The sequence below is a fragment of the Primulina tabacum genome, chromosome 4, assembly GCF_025594145.1.
Source record: "Primulina tabacum isolate GXHZ01 chromosome 4, ASM2559414v2, whole genome shotgun sequence".
NCBI classification, from domain to species: domain Eukaryota; kingdom Viridiplantae; phylum Streptophyta; class Magnoliopsida; order Lamiales; family Gesneriaceae; genus Primulina; species Primulina tabacum.
In genome coordinates this window covers 2411866-2432784 of record NC_134553.1, presented here as the reverse complement: position 1 = coordinate 2432784, position 20919 = coordinate 2411866, and the positions used below count along the sequence as shown (strand labels likewise).

Genomic DNA, 20919 nt, shown 5'->3' with positions numbered 1-20919 from the left:
CCTAATGTTGTAATCCGTGAATCCATGCGCCGTGCGAAGGAGCGAGCGGAAGAGTGAGAGAACTTCGGCGCGCGTTGGCGCTGACCCCATCTCTTTCTTTTTTTCCTCCCCGCTTTCGTGGGTTGCAGAGGCTGGAGAATTGCGTATAAGTTCGGTTATTCTGGCTAGGAATATATTTTAAAGAAAATTTCAATGAATCTCGATTTATCACCCCATAATTTTAAAACAAAAATTTATATAAAATAATCTCACCACTCATATTTTATGAGATGAATTTCTTATTTGAGTCATCTATGAAAAAATATTATTTTTTATTGTGAATATCAGTAAAAATATTTGTAAGACCGTCTCAAAAAAGACCTAATCTAAATTTATTAATGATACATGTACTTTTATAAAAAAATAAAAAATTAATCCATATTTTTTTAATGTTTAATTTTACAAAAATTATTTTGAGATTCGGAACATTATGTGTGAAACGCAATAACTTGTGATAAAAAAATATCGCGTTTACATTAATATGAGCTTCATGTTTGCTGCTTTTAGACAAAATGGTGGTAATGGGGAGATACTAGTGCTAGGTTTTATATGCCACAAGTCTATCCAGTCCAAACTCCAAAACCCTTCTTCGGAAAATTAAGTGCAAGTATATAGAATTTGAGTTCCATGTTTTCCAATAATAATAAATGAGAACAATACTAGTGCTAGGTTTTATATGCCACAAGTTTATACAATCCAAACTCCAAAACTTTTTTCCGGGTAAATTAGTGTGAGAACATAGAATTTGAGTTCCATGTTTTCCAATAATAATAAATGAGAACAAAATATTGGCCAACTTGGAAAAGAATTTAGAGTTCGTGTGGTGTGTGAATGTCTTCAATGAGGGCGAACTACTAAGTATGCTGAAGTTTCTTCAATGAGAAAGAACCGGTATTCTGTAGTTCCCCCCAGTAAAGAGGACGAGCTTATGAACTTCAAATAAATTTTTTGTCCAAGCACAGTTCCAAGAAAAGCTTGTTCCTGAGATGAAACAGGTACTCTTCGCTTTGCTAGTCGAGAGCCACCAAGTAAAAATCATCTAGTTCTTAATGTAGCATGACCAGTTTCTCCCAAATGTTGATGTAATTTATTCCTGTTAAAGATAAGTCAGCATTTCAAATGGGAACAACCGTGAGACTGGCTCATGTTGTAGAGGAGAAAATGAATGGAAAATTACCTTGTCTCGAATTCCTCTCCACACTTTTCACATGCAGTGCCTGAAGCTTTAGTTGCGGCCTATGGAAAATAGAAATTAATTGCTGCTAGGCACAGAACTAGTTGAGACTGGAAAAGTATTGCATGAAAGTCTCTATATGGAATCTTCGAAAACATAATTACATTTCATTTAATAGAAAACCATACTTCCTTGCTCCAAAAAAAACCACGCTGTCAGTAGAAAGAATACACAATTTCGTTTATCCACTCAGTAAATTAAGAAAATACTGTGATATAGCATAAGGCTTGATGAGACCATCTGGTTAGAAGTAAGGGATCTTAGTCCAGTTTATAACCCTTGTTTCCAAAGTAAATAGCCATTCTACAATAACAGCTTTAGCTTTACTACTGAGAAAACCCATAATCAACATATTGTGGAGGCAGCAAAGAAGGTTTTTGGAAGGTATTAGTACCTTTTGTTTCCTTCCGCGGGAGGCAACCTTCAACTTTGATACATTCTCTTTCTTTATTGTAGATTTCTTGTTCGCAGCTTGCTGTTGATGCTTTTGACCCCTTTCCCTCGTGTCATCTCCACCACTCATGGTCTCAGATTCCGGTAAAGTGTTCGATACTGACTCCCCAACTAGGGAAGTATCATCAGGCCCATCCTGTTCCTGGACCTGGAAATTTTTCTCTGACGCAACAGCTGTGCTAGTTTCTACTTCATCTCGACTTCTATCCTTCCGTCTCCTCCTGCCTCCCCCGCTCCTCCGAGAACCTTTCGTATCATTATATTCCATGAACTCCAATACATCACTGTGAACCTCTGGTACAATTCTACTAACTGAACACTTCAGCTTATTGGAAACCCTGTTTCTAGTCTTACATCCAGACACCATGGTTTGAAGGAAACTTGCTTCATTGTCATCTGACTCCATCTGAGCACTTCCTCCTTTCTGCCCCCTGCCATTGTCCATATCATTGAATGATTCTGCCTCACTAAGTTCAGCATTGTCATTACATGTCTCCTCTTCTGGAATACCAACATTAACCTTAAACTGCTCTTCTAAATCATTTAGCCCTTCATCTGCTGACAAATAGCCAGTACCATCTGCATCAACATCCCCATTTTCCTCCTCAGCTTTTCCATTCCCTCGTGCTGCTTTATATTCTCTATCTTCCGCACTAAATGCTTCTCTCAATTCAGCTAGCTTCTCCTTGTGCTTCTTAGACTGCTCATGGTTTTTCCACTGCTTATCAGTCTTGAATTTCTTTCCACAAGCTACACAATACAACTCGTTGCTCTTCTCATCCACATCATCAGCCTCTTCGTCATCCAACTCCTCGATCTTTGCCCACTCAGGCTCATTATAATTCCTTGCTCTTTCGGCTTTTTGTCTATCTAATTCTTTCTTCCTTTGTTTCTCCTCTTCTCTCTTCCTCTCCATCTCCTCATTCCTCTTCACCTGCATATCAATCACTCTTTTATCCCTCTTCTTCACAAACTCTGCCAATCCCCTAACCGTCTCATTAAACTCCCGCCGTGCCTTTTTCCTCAACTTTTTATTCTCCTCCTCCATTAGCCTCCTCGACTTCCTGTTTGGACCCGCCATCACATCATACTGATCCACCCAACAGAAATCCATCGATGTAACAAATCCTAGCCAATAATTATAAAAGGCTGTTACCTGCGTATGAAAGGTAAAACTTTAATAGTGAATCTTACAAAAGATATTAAATAGACATGACATATAATGAAAATATGGGAGTACGAATATTTAGCTGCAAAATGTAGAATCCATGATCAAGAAAAATTGAATACATACTCCCTCAAAATAGAAACAGAACTTGATTGCTAGAAGTACATTGTCATGTAATTAGACAGCATCCAAAAAAAATCCAATTAATTTTTCCAGTTAAATTTGTAACTTACTGAAAATCAACAAAGTTTATGAGAATAAAATATTTTAACTTCACAATTTTCATCCCATCCAATTACAAACATGAACATAAGGATATTGAATTGCCATATAAATAACATCGTAAAAAAGATGGAAATTTTCTGCAGACCAAGGATAGTAAAAACTAAAAATTGGCATCTTTAACAATTTTTCACCACACCTGCAGACCTGCTATAGTCTACCATATAATCTCTAGGCATTTATCAATTGTCATGTTACATAAACTGCCTTTGCCAAAATCAGGTTCGAGAAATAGCAGACCACTTTCCTCGACATTGTGACCTCTAAAACCCAACCCAAGAGTCTTCTAATTAAAATTATACGAATTAGTAAGTCTTTAAAGCGATTGAAATGAAAACATACAAGACAAGAGTTTATAGGGCCATTAAAATGATATATTTGTAATATAGATATAGCAGCACACATGTTTTTCCAAGTCATCCAAAAAAATTTATTGCCACAAATCTTTGGAATCATCGAGTAACTCAAAGATTCAATAGAACACGAACTTCCATTTAATTCGACATGATACTTAATCCAGAAATTCCATGGTCATGTCTAAAAAAAAACTTGCGGCAACAGGTATCAATTTAAAAAAGAAGCAGGGCAGAAAAAAATCATGCCTGTGCATAAGGACTCTCCAAATTGCCCAAAACAGGAGCTTCCTTGGGAAAATCCAAGCCCAATTTCTTCGCAAAACCCAATTCACTCCCATATATTCTCTCGAACAAATCTCCATACACCTTATAAAAACCCTTCCCCGAATGCGTGTAGCCAGAATATACCGAATTCGAGAAGAAAGGAAACAAGTCGGGGACTAAATTGGACGCCCCGTTGGACGAGGAACTGGTGGAGAAGAGGATTTGTGTACGGTGGGAATCGTACCAAACGCGCTCCCGAGCGTCGGAGAGGACCTCGTAGGCATTGACAAGTTCCTGGAAGGCGGCGGTGGCGTCGGCTTCGGAGACGCCACTCTGGACCAGCTTATCTGGGTGACGCTGGAGAGCGAGTCGCTTATAAGCCGACCGAATTTCGTCGGCAGTGCAGTCGCGGCTCAATCCAAGGACTTCGTACAGGCATCGTTTTTCCGTCGATGCCATGTCTGTAAACGTCTAGGGCTCTTATTTCTGATCCAAAAAGCCTACCGCAAGATTTTTGAGGAATACTGACAGTTTTACGCTTGTAGGTAACTTTGTTCGACCGAAATAATCCTTTAAGCCAAGGTCCAATGAAGTTATGAATTTAAATAAATAAAGAAAAATCACAGGTACCATTAGGGTGATCACGATACGATTTTACGATTTTTTAAAAAAAATTCAAATTTAATTATCACCATTAGGGTGATCACGATACGATTTTACGGTTTTTTAAAAAAAATTCAAATTTAATTATCATATGCAGTTAGTTAGTATTTTGAAAAATTAATTATGATTTAACATTAAAAATTTGTCTTACGATTTTGAATGATTTCAAACGATTGCGATCGATTTACTGCTTTTTAATTCAAAAATTAGCATTTATTTTAATTTATTTGAAAACAACAATAATATAATGTTTTCAAATATAAAATATAGTTCAAATTATATAAAGATCAAAATAGATAAAACAATAATCAAGATTCAAAACTAAGTTAACAATTTAACAACACAACACATTAACAACAAAAATAACATTTACACTATTTGATCTTTTTTTTAGTTTCAAATTTCAAACAAAATATTGTAGCAAAAAAAATAAATATTTTAATAAAAGACTAATATGAAGAATAGTTAAGAAAAAATAAGTTTTATTTTTAAGAATAATAATTTTGAAGAGATTTGTGATATAATGAATGATGACTTCTTTTATTTAAATATGTTGTTTATATATTATTATAATTTTATACCCAATATTATGGCAAGCGGTCTAGGCGATACGGTTTGATGCGGTTCTTGGCAAAAAAAATATGCGGTTCGATTTATGATTAATATTTTTAATCGCGATTTTTATAAAATATTATGAAAAACGGTGTAATGCAATTCGGTCCGGACGGTTAATAAAAAAATTTTGAGCAACCTTGTTAAGCATTCGATTTGACGCAAAGATAAGATAATGGGCACTTCGAAATTATTTTATTTTTTTAATTTAATGTTTTTTACAACACCTTTTTTTAAGATGTCAGGTCAAACAGAATATCATGATATAATCTTCTTCTTTTTATACTTTTAAAAGAAATTAATTTTAAAAAAATTAAAATGATTAATAGTTTTTCAGTTACAGCTTTTGTTTACAAAGTAAAAATTTTGAGGAAAAAAAATAAAAAAAAAAACTAATTCAAACATTTTTACTTAATTAATACTTTCTTTGCAAGTGCCAGGTGAAGAAGAGCAAAGATTGAAACCTAAAAGAAAGACACACATCTCCATTATCATATCAATGGCTGCTCCTTGTTTACAACTTACAAGTACTTCTACTTGTAGTACGACATTAGTTTCTTCTTCAAATCACAGATAAATTTATCAAAATTTTTGTTCGAAGATCCATTGATTTCAACGGCATTATGCAACTTTTCCTTCACGCTAGTAATCTCGTTCCTCAAGTCCTCTGCAACGCTTCCATTGATGAAGCTACCTATCTTTTCTGCAACTGCTTCCCTATGAACTGAGATTAATCCATCACAAAGATTAGTCCCGATTTTCCAGTCATCAACTACTAGTTTCCTGTTAGTTGGTTGATCGAATGTTATGGGATAGCAAATCATGGGAACCCCACACCAAATGCTCTCGAGTATCGAATTCCAACCACAATGCGTAAAAAACCCACCAACCGCAGGATGCGAAAGCACCAAGATTTGGTCACACCATGGAATAATCAACCCTTTGTCTTTGCTGAAGGCGTCCTCGAATCCATGGGGTAAGATTTTATGATCGTCTCGAAAAACCCATATGAAATTCACTTCACTGAGGATGATTCCATATGCTATTTCTTCGATAACGTGCTTACTGATTTGGACAAGGCTGCCGAAGGAGACGTAAACGACTGAGCCTGGACGCTTCGTTTCGAGCCACTGGTTGCAGTCTGCTTCGGCCCATAAACTCTTGGGCACGGTCGTGATGATTGGAGTGGCATTTTTTATGAAACTGATCGGTCCAACTGCATAATTTGGCTGGTTTTGGTGATTCAGAGAAGACAGCGTATCAGATTCTAGCTCTTGCACTGTGTTGTGTAAGACAAAATCTGCCTTCTTCACTTCCTTAAATGCTGACACCATTCCTTGGTGGACCAACGTCGTCGATTCAGATTCCTTTAAGTACGGCATTAAGTCCTTTGTACTTATAGAATCAACTCCGGGCACGTAGCTTATCAGCTCCTCCGCATCATCTGCCAGCAGAAAACGCGAAAAACAGTAAACCGGTCGCAATTTATATGTGAAAAAAAAAAGTTTCGAACCCCAAATCACCAAACATTAGTTCAGGTAGATCACCTTTTGCTGGATAGTGACCATTTTCTTGAAGAAGATCTAGGTGATACCCTAAAGAGAAAACGAGGGCCGGCTCTGTCCAGAACGAAACGTTTACGATGTTATACTTGCTGGCGATTTTCGCAGTCCAAGAAAACGTTGTATCAGTTACCAAGAAATGGACCGAGTGTGGATCAGACATTATCATCTTCCCCACAAACTCATCCGCGATACACGGGAAATTGTAAAACATGGACTCCCAGAACTCCTCTAGGTGGAGCGTTCGATCGAATTCGAGGGGAAATCCATCACTGATTGTCGTGTAACATATATCGAGACCGGCTTCTCGTGCTTTTGAGAAGAAATTGAGCTGATCTTTGTAGACTTTTGATAATGTGTGGTGAATATACTCGGTGTGGACAAAAGTTATAGCAAAGCCAGCTGAAGCAATCTTGAGGGCAAGATTCACAAATGGTGTAATGTGGCCTTGATAAGGGACTGAAATCATGATAGCATGACGCTTGGAGTGCATATTTGAAGCCATTTTTTGTGCCAGTTAATGAGATATATACATATATATACACATATATACAGTCATGGAGATGGATGTATTATCTAATTTTTTGTTAACCAGTTTCAAAGTTTTATGGGCCATAATTAGATCACTTTCACATAGTTTATTGGAGATCTTTTTAAGCATCTAAAACGTTGTGGTACTTCAAATAAAGTGAGATCGAGTTGATAAAACGAAAGCGTCCACTTTGCAGAAAAAGAGCAGAACTTTATGTAAAGAAGAGATTTTGATCGGGAGGGTGTCGGGCATCTTTGATACGCTGACTGACAGATCCCACTACTCTACATTTTTTTTAAAAAAAATGTGTGAAACTTTTAAAAAAATTTAAATTTTACTACTCAAATATTTTCATGTAGTCAAATAGATTAAGAATATTTAGGTAACGAAGAATAATTTATTCGGGTTGCAAATTTGTCGTTCGTATGAATCTTTATAAAAATTTAATGAATCGTCGTCTGCATCACAGATAAAATGTAAAGTTTAGTATATTACTTGACGAAAACTTCATGCTCAAATAAAAAAGAAATAAAGCGAGAGAGCTTAATTGTACAAAATGGGAACTTGCCTTGCGATTTAGATGAAGTGTCCTACTGGCCTCTTTATTGGCTTTTAAAGAGCTCGTGAGCTTGAATTTAGGTGGACCTCTTAATAAAGGATACAATTAATAACAAATTAAACACTAGACCTATTGAATAATCACCTAAACTTTTCGGAAAACGGGTCAAATATTTATTATATTAATATTTTATTTAACTCTAAAATTATTATTTTTTAAAATAAATATGAACAGTGTTGACCTGACTCAAAAATAAAATACATGATATCGTCTCACAAAAAAAACTAATCTTAAATAATTATATTTGATTAAAAGTTGTTACCCATCAAATTTTATATCAATCTCAATTATTGGTTTATAATTTAGTCCTTCACACACAGTTTCAAGTCATGCTCCCCAATAATTTTGTATAATATTATATTATTTTTAGGAAAATAATATAAACAACATACAAGTTTTAAAATAAATAAAATATTACATTTAAATTTTAATTTTTTTTATAATTATTCACTTTAATTATTGTTTTAATTTTTCATATTTAATTTAGAGAGCAAAAATATTTATACTTCTAATTTTTTCAAAATTTTTACAGTCTATAAATTTTTAAATATATCAAATTCTTACAAAATAATGTTATTGATCAAAATATAGAATTTTTTATTCTATTCTTGAGCTATTAATTTTTTTTTTGGGAAGTGTGGTATTTCAGAATAATATATTAGATATGAATAAAAAGATGAAAATCAACCAATTCTAATAATTCATAAAATAAACATTGTGTATTTTTTCAGAATTAAAAAAATAGGAAAATTACAAAATAAAACTCTCCTGCTCCGTCGTCGTCTTGTGAGCTTGGGCCCCTTGGATTTGCCCTCGTCTTCGTATCACATGACATGCCTCGCCAGAACCTACCAAGAATGTTGATCCTTTACGTAATTAATTTTAGGCATTCTTTGGGCCAATCCTTTTCATTTTGCTCGTTTTCAGGCATCAATCGCTGCTCCACACTTGCCTATTATGCTATCGCTTATTTGGTTTGGTGAGTTAGGCGGGAAAATGCGCGCGCCCGTTCCTTGATGGGTTTTGCAGTTCACATGTGGCTTAAGTTAGATTGATTAAAGATCGTGAAAAACAAAGAAAAAAGCTCAAGCCTTTCTGGGAAAACGTTGTTTTCGTTTTTGATGAGTTTCGCAGTCTATGGATGTCTGGCATATGGCTTCCAATTGCATTTTCTTCATGCATTCATCACGAATATGATAATCGGCTCTAATTGATTGACGAGAGGTTAACGGCGGATATGCTGGTGTGGTAATATTATTCTTTCTTGATTTTGATGACGGAATTTGGATACCTTTTGTACGAATCTAAATTGTGCTCATATCTTTAAGTTGAATCCTGAGCTTTTCTATTGATTTGGATTTGTAGCGGGAAGCGGCTATGCTGATCGTTTTTATGTGATTTTACCTGAAGAATTGGAGATAAATTTTGATGATTCTTGATTTTAATACATACATTTCTTTCGAACCTCGACAAAAGCATTTACGGGCATTGGTTGACTGGTTTGGTGACTTGATCTTTGATTTGTTGGCATTACACTTTTGGGTGATGCTAAACTGTGAAAGAACTTGTTTTCTAGAACTGGATTGAAACTAAGAGGAAAAAACAAGTGAACATGGATGTTTGGTTTGTTGCTGCCGCCGCTGGTGCCGGTTATTTAGCTCAGCATCTGAAGAATATTAATAGCGGTAAACACAAAATTTTGTCTTCTAAACATCTTAATGTTGTCAAACAAGAGGTACCGACAGTTATACCAAAGATTCAGGATAATAAGTGTCAATGGTACAGACTGTTATCAAGTGAAAATTTTGGTGAATGCGATTGTACAGAAAAAGGATCGTCTTGTCAAGACGCTTGTGGTGCAGAAGTGGTTTCAACTGATGAATTTCAAGGTGAAACTCTGGCAGAGGATACAAGATCTTTGGCTTTAGTTTTAAGCAACATCGAAGGGAATTCTGAAAGCAGTGTACTTGTTGACGACATTACCGATGATTCATTGCCTCAACCTTCTACAAGAGAAATGGGGTTTTCTTATGATTTTAGAAGAAATAGAAGTAGCATTAGAAGTAGACAAATCAACAGGCAATTCATAAAACCCAGTACATCTCTTGAAAGTTGTCTTATGGCTCAGTTATTTCGGGAACGTGCTGATATTGAAGAAAATGTGAGTTCTGTCAATCTATCACAGAAACCAACGATGTGGCCATTTCAGGTGACTGATGAAAACTCATTAATCTGCAGAGAACCCCGTGCATCTTGCAATGCAGCTTGGAGATATAAGTTGCTCAAGGAAACACATTCAGAAGAGAATAATGATGTGCTAGGTATTCCAAGATTGCCGAATCCTGTACCCATGAAGTTACAAGAGAGCACTAAAGCAAGAACTGGAAAGAAACACACTCTAAGGGGGAACAACTCTAGCACAATGATCAATGGAAATCACAGGATTTCACAATGTGGTAATATCTTATTCACATTATTCATTTTGCCTCTAGGCATATGAGCTATCTATGCCATTCAAGATTTTAATATTTAAAGTTTTAAATGCTTTCTTATTTACTTAATGCTTGTAATGTCTCGCAATGAGAGGATGTAATGACCCATCATTTTTCATGGTTGCATTTTTTTCTTTTGCAGTCCCTCTTTCAAATCCATTTTAAATCTATGTTTTCATATGGAGAGTAAAAAAAAATACTGCTGCATGTTGTGTACTGTGTAAAACTAGGTAATGTGCCATTCACTGTCAGGTGAATGTCATGGATTTTTCATCAGCGGAAACAAAAGCTTTAATATATACCTTCATGTTCTCCGTAAATTAAAAATATTTTATTTCAAGAGAAGACATAAGTTATCAATCAAACATGAACTTGTGCAGAAAGTACCTTTACAAGATTTCATTAGAAATGATCACATTATCAATTTTTTTTCTTCTCATAATCTGTTGTTATAAATTCTTTTGTCGTTGAATGTAGTATAAATAGGATAGTCTCAAAATAAGAATTCAGATATGATGTTGATAGTTTATATTTGATTTTATCAGGATCATCTGACGGGGCCCTATTTTTCTATCTTGGGTTGACAATGGGAATGGTCTCCTCTTTTTTGGAAAATAAAAGGGAAATGGAAAAATTGAATAAGCTGTTGAAGCATAAGGAGAACCTGGTTCAAGATTTGCAAGAGGAACTTAAGATGAAGGATTCAATGATTGTGAAAGAGCTAGTCGTGGAGGATTATGAATCTCAAGACAATTCCTGTGATCAAATGGCCGAGGAGGAATCGTTGAGTAAAATCGAAGCAGAGCTTGAAGCTGAACTGGAGAGGCTGGAATCGAACATGAACTCAACTAGATTTGAAGTGAAACTGTCCAATGTAACGGAGGTAAGGTTGTATGTCCATGCTTGCATCTTTCTTTTTTAGATGTCAATATTTGTTAGATGTGGGATTCTCGGATAATTACATTCCATTATCATTACAATATGAAAACATTAAGCTAAAAAATTATCATAAATTGGTCTTGTTCAAGTACCTCGTTGGGTATTCACCTTTCATGTTTTATGTATTGCTGTATGCTGCTGTAGATTTTCGATAGACAGTTAATAGAGATTCCAATATTTTCAGAAGGTTCATTTTTCAATGAGAAGATGCATATTATCATCATCTATTTTAAACTTTATGCTTCAGGAGGATAGGGAGGTCAAATTCTTCAGTTGAATTGCATGGCATCATAACATATTCAATCATTATATTTGTCCTTGAAGAGTTTGTTGTTTATGTGTAGTAGTGAAAAATTAAAATAAGCCTTTTTTGAGACTGTTGACTTCATTTGTTTTGGAGTTGCATTGAACTTACAGTGCAATGATCTTTATTCCTTCCCAATGTTGAATTTTGTGATGTTAAAAATGAAATATCAACCCAAGTATTATGGTGAGTTCCTGTATCAATAGATATTTTGTGTACTTCGAAATTCAAAATCATTATTTATCCAGGGACAGAGGAACCCACCTATATGTTAGTACTACCGCTGGCTATGTTTGTGTCAGGGGATAGTTTGCCTTGCGCTATGCGACTATTCATGTGACACGGTGATCAAAACATGTAATCTGGATAATCGCCACCAAGAGTTGTAGTTGTTAATTAAAAGCCTGACACTTGATCCTTTTAACTTAACACATTATTCATTTCTTTGTTGTACTTGAACTTCCCAGAAGATGGCCATGGTAGAACCCAACTTGCTGGTTCCCATGTATGACATTTGTTGCCTCCACCGAATCAATTGACAGCAAACATGGCATATAAAATCAGCATTTCAAGTATATTTCTTTGGTGTTTAGATCGTATGTCTTTGACATGCACTAGTTGGCTACGTTGCAGCTTGATCCAGATTTTGTATCAGATGTTGCCCAGTGGGAGTTGAAAGCTGACTTGTTTGATGCAAAGAAAGCCACTCGACCATATACAAATAGGGAGGGAATCTCCCCTCCCTCGGCCCAGTATCCAATCTCCCCCAGAGAACTAAGCTTGAGGCTACATGAAGTCATCCAATCAAGACTAGAAGAACGTGTGGTTGAACTCGAGGCAGCACTCACAAACAGCCAGACGAAGAGTATAACCGGGACTTCTCCCGGTCATGATGTCCCTGCTCGTGAGGATGAGCGAAAATCTGTTGTGTTAAATTTGTCGGGGGAAACTTTTGCTGCACACACCAAAGCATATGAGGAGTTGATGAAGGTATCTGAGTCCGATGAAGAAGATTTTCCTTTTCCGTGTGAGAAGAGAAACGGCCATCAAGATATATGGAAGAAAGATGTGGATATGGTTCAAGATAGCACCTCGAACATCGACTTGGAATGTTCTAATGGATACATGGAAACAAGATTAAATCTTGGAATTGTGAAAAATCTTGATGTTATGAATGATGTATGTGATAGTAGAGATGAGAGTGAAGACGGTGAGGAGGAGATGGAGAGGTTGTTGATAAGACAAATTGTAGAGAAAGCAAGGCAGGGCTCTCCTGTAGTTTTGAAAGCTCAGGCATTATTGTCAACTGACCAAAATAAATTTTGATGTACCAATCAGAGGGAAAATTATTAGAAAAAATGATTTTTGCAGTAATTAAATAAGTAGATCTTTTAATTTCATATTACTATACAACCAACTTTAATATTTTTTCGATTGTGACAAATGATTTATTGCATTAATATTTTTACATATAATCTTACTTCAGTTTCTGAAATTATAATTATGTAATAAAATAAAATATACCAAAATAGCAGATAAAATTATTTTAATCTTATTATTATTATTATTTTCCAGATAGTTTCTTTTATTTATTTTATTTTATTCTTGAAAATTGACATTTCCAAATTTATGTTAAATTTGGAACTATAAAGGAGCATAACACTTACTCGCTAGTATAATTTAAATATATTTTATTTTATTTTAATTTTGTACTATATTTATATTTTATATTTTCATATGTATGATGAGACAGTATATTTGGATCAGTTCTTTTAATAAGCCCGAGGATTTAAAAGGCCCAGTTTCTTTAAACGGCTTTTAAAGCCCAAAACACAAGGCTTTCCGTTGCTATAAATTGGGCATCTTCTAGTTTAGCTAGGGTTTACTAAGTCCGTCGGCCGATAATCAAATTTATGTTCTTTGCCTTTAGCCATGGTAATCTATCTTCCTTTAGCTTAAATTCTTATCGAAATACATCTATGATATGGTGTTTATTCTTGAAATTCATGTATTTTCCGACGAGTGCGGTTCAGTTTACTGTTTTGGTGAATTTATATTAGTTCGCGGACTGATAGATTACACCATAAAAGATCACATTTTTTTTATTTTTAGCTAGCTTTCTCTTCACTGGAATTCATGCTCCCCATATTTATTCAGCTACGAGATCTTTTTATTATCACGTGGCATATTGTTGTTGAGGTAATTGGATTTTCCTTTTAAGGTATTTTTTCGTGTGATAAGAGCTGATATTGAGTTAGTTTTCCTTAGTTTGTCCAAATTTGATTAAAATATTAACTGGCTTTTGGTTGAAGAAATTTGTTATTTTCACGATTTAACCTCGAGTACGGGATTTTTGCACAATGGGTTAGAAACATCAATTGGACTGATTTTCTCAGGCTTTTGATTGTTGTTGGCAATGGTTTTCAATTCAATAGCATCTTTATTTTTTTTATATTTTACTTGATTTAAGGCTATCTTCCTTGGCATGCTTGATATCATTAATTGACTCGGATTGAAGTTATTTACTGATTATCTGTACCCAAATTGCACTTATTATGTATTTGATTGTCTGTCCTTGTATCACTCGTATTTGTATTTCCAGCTTTTTCTCTTCATGGATACGCTTTTGCTTTTTTGTAGTTAGGGAGTTTCGAAGTCATAACTGTCGCTTGTGTAGTTTTTTTCACGTTTCAAAGTGATTGCTGTACATAGTTCAGTAAATCCATGCATAGTTTATTATGTTTTTTTATTATCGTGGAGTTGAGTCTGATTTTGAATTTTCAGGTGAACGTACCCAAGACAAAGAAGACTTTCTGCAAATCAAAGGAGTGCAAAAAGCACACCTTGCATAAGGTTACCCAGTACAAGAAGGGAAAAGATAGCTTAGCTGTTCAGGGGAAGCGCCGTTATGATCGAAAGCAGTCAGGTTATGGTGGCCAGACCAAGCCTGTCTTCCACAAGAAGGTATCGATGTTTAATTGTACTTAAACTAGTGGAAAATATGCTGTGCTGCTAGATGATCTAGTCAATATGTAACATCCTTACGATCAAATTCTTGTATTCTGGGTGAATGTAGCTCTAGTTTTCTTTCTTGATCAGGCAAAAACAACCAAGAAGATTGTGTTGAGGTTGCAATGTCAAGGTTGCAAACATGTTTCTCAGCACCCTATCAAAGTTAGTTTTTTGTTGCTACATTTTTCGTTTCTTTGCTTGCATCCAGCCTTTTTAATTTTTTAGTACAATTTGGAGGTGGGTTTTGACTAGCCATATGGAATAAATTCATGCCACTACACCACACCACCACATGAAATGTTGCCAACTTTTTTATTCCGTGGAAACCTTATTTTTTGTTCAACATTTTCAGAGGTGCAAGCACTTTGAGATTGGTGGAGACAAGAAAGGGAAAGGAACTTCCCTTTTCTAACTACACACACAGCCAGCAAATTGTGGTGCTTTCGTTTTGGCTCTGTTTAGTAAACGTTCATTGGACTTTTGTTGTTTGCTCCGTTTTAGACTTTTAGATGGAGAGGACCCCATTATAAATCACTCGAGACATTTATGTGTTTTGTCATTTATATTTTTGTTTTCGAGGCCATCCAAAGTATTCTCTGTTCCTTTTGCTGTTTCCTTTCCTCATGCCGATTATTATGGAAATAATATTTTCGAATTTAGTAAATAGTTCAAGAATTTAAGCGCAAATAATCCTATTGTCATATTATACAATAACTAATGACACAATATTCTAAATTCTAAGATTTTAAAATATCTTCTCGTAATTCAAAAATTAAAGCACGAACAACTTCTGCCGTTGCATTATATAAATAATAAAGAACATTTAAAAAAAATCACTAAACAGACATCATGTTCCAATAATAATTTTTCAAAAATAAATAAATTTCAAAAAATCCTATAAAAAAGACTTTGTTACGAAAAATATCCTTCCATCAACGTTTTGCTAAATGTGGCAATAATTTTTTGAAATTGGAAAAACCTTTTATATCTAACATAAAGCAATAATCAGCATTCACTCTACATTCTCGCGAGGTAGTGTGTATATATATATATATGGGACGAATTTTGTAGCTTTCACTCTTTCCAGATCCTCTGTTTTGTCCAAACGAATTTACTCAAATCTTTATGCATTTCATTCCAATTACATAGAGTTCAGTTTGGGTTGGCAGTTATGTGCTTCAGTCATTGTGAGACCTTTTTCTCGCTTTCATCTTTGCAATTCAAATTGCTCCGATTTTCTGTTTCTAATTGAATCAGCATTCACCTTTCAAGCGAAACGTAATTAGTTTATGTTTGAATTTATGGTGTGAAAATTTAAATAGTAAAAAGAGACCACCATACCCGACCAAGATAACCAGATATCCAGTTGTGTCAAAATTTGAAAGCTAAATTCGATATTCAGTTGTATAACTTGTATCAAAGAAGGGTTTCAGATGATCAATATCACATAATCTTTCAAATAGACTAAAAGCTGTAAAATTTTCAAGTTCACATAAATCCACTAGTCCAAAAAGAAAGGTAGAAACGTCAATCGAAGGAAAGCTCAAAGGCGACTAATTCAATGAATGAAAAATGAGGTGCCAACTTAAAAGCGTCCGAAACGTCCCCTCCTATTACGAGCCCATGCTATGGCCGCGACCGTAGCCCCACCTAAATGGGCAGATCCAGAGATTTGGCGATCCCCCTGAAAATGTTGGAGATGGCATGAACTACTCATTTCTAACAAGTAATATTAAAATAACTCAAATGACGAGTGAGATTTTGCGACTGAAATAAAAAGAACATATAGCTAGGTTAACTAGTTGAAGGAGAGTTGGAATAATCTAGAACTTTCAAACTGTGGTCATCAGTAGTTATGAGCTTTATTGAAAGAACATAGAATGCATAGTCGAAACACCATCAAGCATTTCCATAAAAGATTCGATGGAACATACCTCTAATATTCTCAACATATCGTTGCCGATGAGGAAGATTCCCTATAAAGAGTGAAGGGAATCAAACAATTTGCTTTATACGGCTATTACTATTACTTGTGCAGAAAATAGACATGCGAAACTTACAAGTAAAACAGCTGGAACAGGTATTATGAAATCAATATATAATGTCTTTGTCGGATAGAGAAAAATATCAAGCAGCATTATCGCGTTTACTGCACCACTAGCGCCCTAAAAGCATTGGCAGAACCATCAGAACACACACACACAAAAGAGAATATATGACGCTGTCAAGTCGTGAAAAACTAGCTGAAAATAGAAAAAAAGTTGGAAGTTCAAGAATTTCTAAGGGAAAGAATAAAAAAATAGCTCCTTTCTGGTGGATGTCATCCTTGAATTATAATACGAATACCGAATAAAAGTCTCTCCTTCAACTATAAATAGCCGATGGTAATGCATTTGGCATATGAAATGAATACTGTAATGGGAAGGTTCATAGATGGCCCCTCAAACTTCTTTCTGGAGCTCTTCCAAGCTTTAAATGGGAAGGTTCATAAATCTCCCAACCCATGTCATCATAAACGGTGCTGCATTTGATGAACTTTTAGGAGGCAACACATGCCCTCCTTGAATGGGTAAAGTGCTATATTGACAAGTCTTTGGGGGGGATAACTTCACTAAGCAATGTGTTTTTGGAAAAGGATCTTTGCCCATGAGGGAAATATCACATACTTGAATGAGATTTGCTATTTTCCTTTGGTTAATAATCAAAAGAACCAAATCTAGTTAAAAACAATAGTTAAAAGGCAGGGCCAAGCTGAAGTTAGCAAGCTAGAATTTCATTGATAAGTGCTCTGTGTTCACCTGAGATCGTTCTTCACTGACAACATATATGGTCAACGTTACTACATAATTAGATACATTTTAAACTAAAAGGGGGTAGGAAAAAACCAAGAAATTTGACTTGGTGATGCTTACCATTCCTGGAACTTTTGAAGGGTCTATACCTGGCATTTGGCTTCTCTGCACAAATACCATGTTCTTAGCATGATTCAACAGTTGATACAGTGTATTCCACAATAATCAACGAAATGCCAAAAAGCTAGTAAAGAATGGACATACGTTGGTTTTATGATCACATTGGGCAGATATTTAGAAAGTAAGAAGAAAAGTTACAACTACACAAACAAAATGTGTAACACAACCATGGCATTGCAGTTTAAAATAGAAAGGACATGAGGAAAATACAAGCAAAGCATTAGACTGCCATTATTCGTTCCGATAACGAGACAAGAGAAAGAAACGGAAGAAACAACCTTTGACATTAATCTGCAGTTACGAAAGGATTGAATTTTAAAAATGCAGCTTTGAGGGATTCTTCATTTTCCAAGTGGGTCAGAATATTTCACCTGGTATAACGGAGCTACAAAGGCATGATATACCAAATAAAAGACAGAGCCAGCAAGTGCTCCAGAGAGATACAACTTCATCAAATATTCAGGTCCAAAAGTTCTTCCAATCTGGGCAAAATGGAAAAATTACAACAGTTCTTTACACAATCACATATTAACAGGTGCTAATATAATAAACCTGACTATGTAATCATGCATATATAAATAAATGGATCCTAACTACTTCTTTATCGAAATGTTCCGCCAAATTCTGTATGCCAAATGTACAGACATCAGAGGGATATATAAGTAAAGAGTTGAAAGAAACGTAAAGAGACCAGATGATCTTACACTCAATCCAAAGAAGTAGAGGCCAACCATATTAGAAATGAGATGCCACATGTCGCTATGACTGAATGCTGAGGTTACCAATGTGTGCAATCGGCCACTTGCAAAATTATCAACTGATATCTGAACAAAAAAACAAGGAAGGTACTAATATATTTGTCTCAAGTGCTACATGACTTTCTGTAAAATTCATGTTTATAAAGGCTCACCATGAAATTCTTCAACATAAATTGAGGGCTTGCAATTCTCCATAACATAAAAACAGCGACGTTTGTTATGATCAAGCCTATCACAACTCCATCAGTTGTGAGCCTTCTAAAAACTGATTTCCTAAAAAAATGAATAGTAGCACAATTTTCTTACATTAATATTTCTCTCACTTTAAAAGCGTGATTTCTCCATTAATGAAGTGAGCTCAGATGTTTTTCATAGCGAAACTTCATGGATTACCATGAATAATTCACTTCAAAGCTTAAAAAATAAAGTAATGAAAAAAAGTTTTTGGGAGAAGATGCTCCAGGGATTTGTTTAAAAGAAAACCTTTGGTTGAATACTAAAAAGAAAGAGGAAGAAACGGCATAGATTTTTGGTCAGAAAGCAAAAATGGTGTTTTGGTAACTCTGCAATCTTCTTTCGATCAGACAGATTTGTGCTTCAGGACATCATTAGATACACATGCCTACTCTCAAATCCAATATTAACATTCGATGTCATGCGAGGTGAATCAGATCAACTATAAATCGAATCAAGCCCCGGAATTCTGTCTTTTACGTTGATATCTCAAATTTACTAGAACCTAAGGTTCAATAATCAGATATACCACATCCATATACTCATTCACAGAAAACAAATTATTATTTTCAAAATCCAAGACATTCATGTATCCAAAAATTCGGAATATTTATTATGTGATCATGGGATGAACATGGGACAGCGAATGGAGTATGCTATTCTACAACAAGTTTTGGGTAAACCACGTCAATAACCATTGAAGAGAAGTTCTCCATGTCCCCACTGGGAATATAATATTTTATAAAAATGGCCTCACAAAGGCAACTGTAGAAGATCCCATCCATAGAATTAAAGATCACATAGGTTGGTAATGAACCGATTTCAAAAATTAGCAGTGGAAGAAGGGAGTCTATGTTAACCCATTCACTAATAGCATTCAATAAATAGACCACATTCTGTGAAATATTCTTTTCGAGTCAAATAAATTTGTGGATTCCTTGAAACGAATCTGTTCAATCCAACTCACAATAAAAAAAACGATCTAATTTTGCTAGGAAGGAAGGTGGAAAGAAGATTTAGAGCTTATGATTAGTTTTACAAAGGTAATCACTCAGTTGCTAACTTCTTGGGAGTTGGGCTTGTCAACACCACAAATTAGTGAACCACCAACAAAAATCACGAATTCATTTCTTTTCTTCAAATATTGACCATGAACAATATGTATATACCACCACATATTCATTTTCCATTTATGCTCACATTATTGGGAACTCTGGAAACATGTTAAGACATCGAGACGGGAAACAGCATCTCAGCACATTTGCTTTTGTAATAATCGATCAAAAAGATAAAGAAAGGAAAGAATATATGCCAAGTTGAAGTAAAGATAGTGCAAGGAATATTACCAGCCGCGGTACTGGGAATCAAAGGAATGAAAATATCTTCTCGGTTGAATCCAAACCGTACCATTTACAAGACCTTTGCTTTGCCCCTTCAAAATGGTGCTTGAGAAAATCCTCCTAGAAAGAACTGAGCTTGATAAAAACCCATTTCGAATCCCCCCAGTTACTCCATGGAGATCGGGTAATTTCCATGAATGAGACCGAGAAAATGACTGCTGGTACAATGATGGGTAAGTGTTGCTTTTCAATGTGTATGAAATGAAGGGATTTTGGGAAATTGAGTCGCTGCTGGCATTTCTGGAGATTTTAGAAAGAAGCTTGTGACAGAGTTGGCTCTGCATTTTTCGCTTAGTTGATTGAGACTATATGACTTTCAAATTTCTTGATCATATATATTGTACACCGGGATGCGTTTCTTGTTGGGTAGGGAAAATGACACTCGTCTTCACTTTAAGCTGCTTCTTTTCTCTTTTTTCGTTTTTCGTTTTTCGTTTTTCTGATTTGTTTGTAGAATTTTAGCTGCAGCCTTCGGGAGATCGGATGTAACCCGGCGGCTGCAGCCTGCAAGAGATGCAAAACGCTTTCCCAATCTTGTCTTCCCCCTTTCAATTGGCATTTTCTCTTCAATGTATATATGCTATGATAATCTGATTTAATAATAATAATTAATAAATATTTTTAAAAAAATCGATTTTGTTAGTTAATTTCGATTTTTAAATAAATTCTAAGCAAAATAGAACTTTGCGACTGTAAAATAGAAATATTACAGCATTTGAATCACCTCAATTATTAGAAAATCAGTTTTTTTTTTATTTACTTAAAAAATATAAATTGATATCAACATATAATCTATTAGTTAATGATAATTAAAAGTCAACAAAGTTGAATTCTTAAATATAATTGCCCATATCATTAAATTTGTAGACGATGTTATTGATCTTTATCCGTGAGACGTGTCAACTATTTTCATATTTATAATAATAAGTAATTTTTTTTTTGACATAAAAATTAATATTTTTTCGTGAGTGACTCAAATAGAAGATATTTTTACAAAATTGACTCATGATAACGTCTCACAAAA

General features: G+C 34.9%; 5 protein-coding genes across 6 annotated transcripts; 2 read left to right on the top strand and 3 right to left on the bottom strand.

The window, feature by feature from the left end:
- Positions 1-640: 640 nt before the first annotated feature.
- On the bottom strand, positions 641-4375 carry LOC142542351 (DNAJ protein JJJ1 homolog). Its single transcript, XM_075648947.1, has 4 exons — positions 3779-4375; positions 1668-2882; positions 1217-1275; positions 641-1132 (listed from the first exon to the last, which is right to left on the bottom strand). Exons 1-4 carry the CDS (start codon positions 4253-4255, stop codon positions 1075-1077), a joined length of 1809 nt encoding a protein of 602 aa, XP_075505062.1. The 5' UTR covers positions 4256-4375; the 3' UTR covers positions 641-1074.
- A 1089-nt stretch (positions 4376-5464) lies between these two features.
- LOC142541405 (UDP-glycosyltransferase 86A1-like) lies at positions 5465-7150 on the bottom strand. Its single transcript, XM_075647939.1, has 2 exons — positions 6619-7150; positions 5465-6515 (listed from the first exon to the last, which is right to left on the bottom strand). The coding sequence occupies exons 1-2, from the start codon at positions 7136-7138 to the stop codon at positions 5605-5607; spliced, it is 1431 nt and encodes a 476-aa protein (XP_075504054.1). The 5' UTR covers positions 7139-7150; the 3' UTR covers positions 5465-5604.
- Positions 7151-8549: 1399 nt separating this feature from the next.
- On the top strand, positions 8550-12906 carry LOC142542350 (uncharacterized). Of its 2 annotated transcripts, XM_075648946.1 has the most exons (4): positions 8550-9469; positions 9611-10240; positions 10822-11159; positions 12153-12906. In XM_075648946.1, exons 1-4 carry the CDS (start codon positions 9397-9399, stop codon positions 12843-12845), a joined length of 1734 nt encoding a protein of 577 aa, XP_075505061.1. In that variant the 5' UTR covers positions 8550-9396; the 3' UTR covers positions 12846-12906. The 2 variants fall into 2 exon arrangements, with proteins under 2 accessions (XP_075505061.1, XP_075505060.1); XM_075648945.1 differs by having other exon boundaries at positions 8550-10240; positions 12153-12905.
- A 432-nt stretch (positions 12907-13338) lies between these two features.
- Positions 13339-15114, top strand: LOC142542349 (large ribosomal subunit protein eL42). The gene is made up of 4 exons (XM_075648944.1): positions 13339-13454; positions 14304-14483; positions 14619-14693; positions 14884-15114. The coding sequence occupies exons 1-4, from the start codon at positions 13452-13454 to the stop codon at positions 14941-14943; spliced, it is 318 nt and encodes a 105-aa protein (XP_075505059.1). The 5' UTR covers positions 13339-13451; the 3' UTR covers positions 14944-15114.
- Positions 15115-15965: 851 nt separating this feature from the next.
- On the bottom strand, positions 15966-20469 carry LOC142542348 (RHOMBOID-like protein 12, mitochondrial). The gene is made up of 8 exons (XM_075648943.1): positions 19842-20469; positions 18414-18534; positions 18208-18327; positions 17875-17985; positions 17444-17488; positions 16592-16696; positions 16466-16507; positions 15966-16215 (listed from the first exon to the last, which is right to left on the bottom strand). The coding sequence occupies exons 1-8, from the start codon at positions 20177-20179 to the stop codon at positions 16117-16119; spliced, it is 981 nt and encodes a 326-aa protein (XP_075505058.1). The 5' UTR covers positions 20180-20469; the 3' UTR covers positions 15966-16116.
- Positions 20470-20919: the final 450 nt, after the last annotated feature.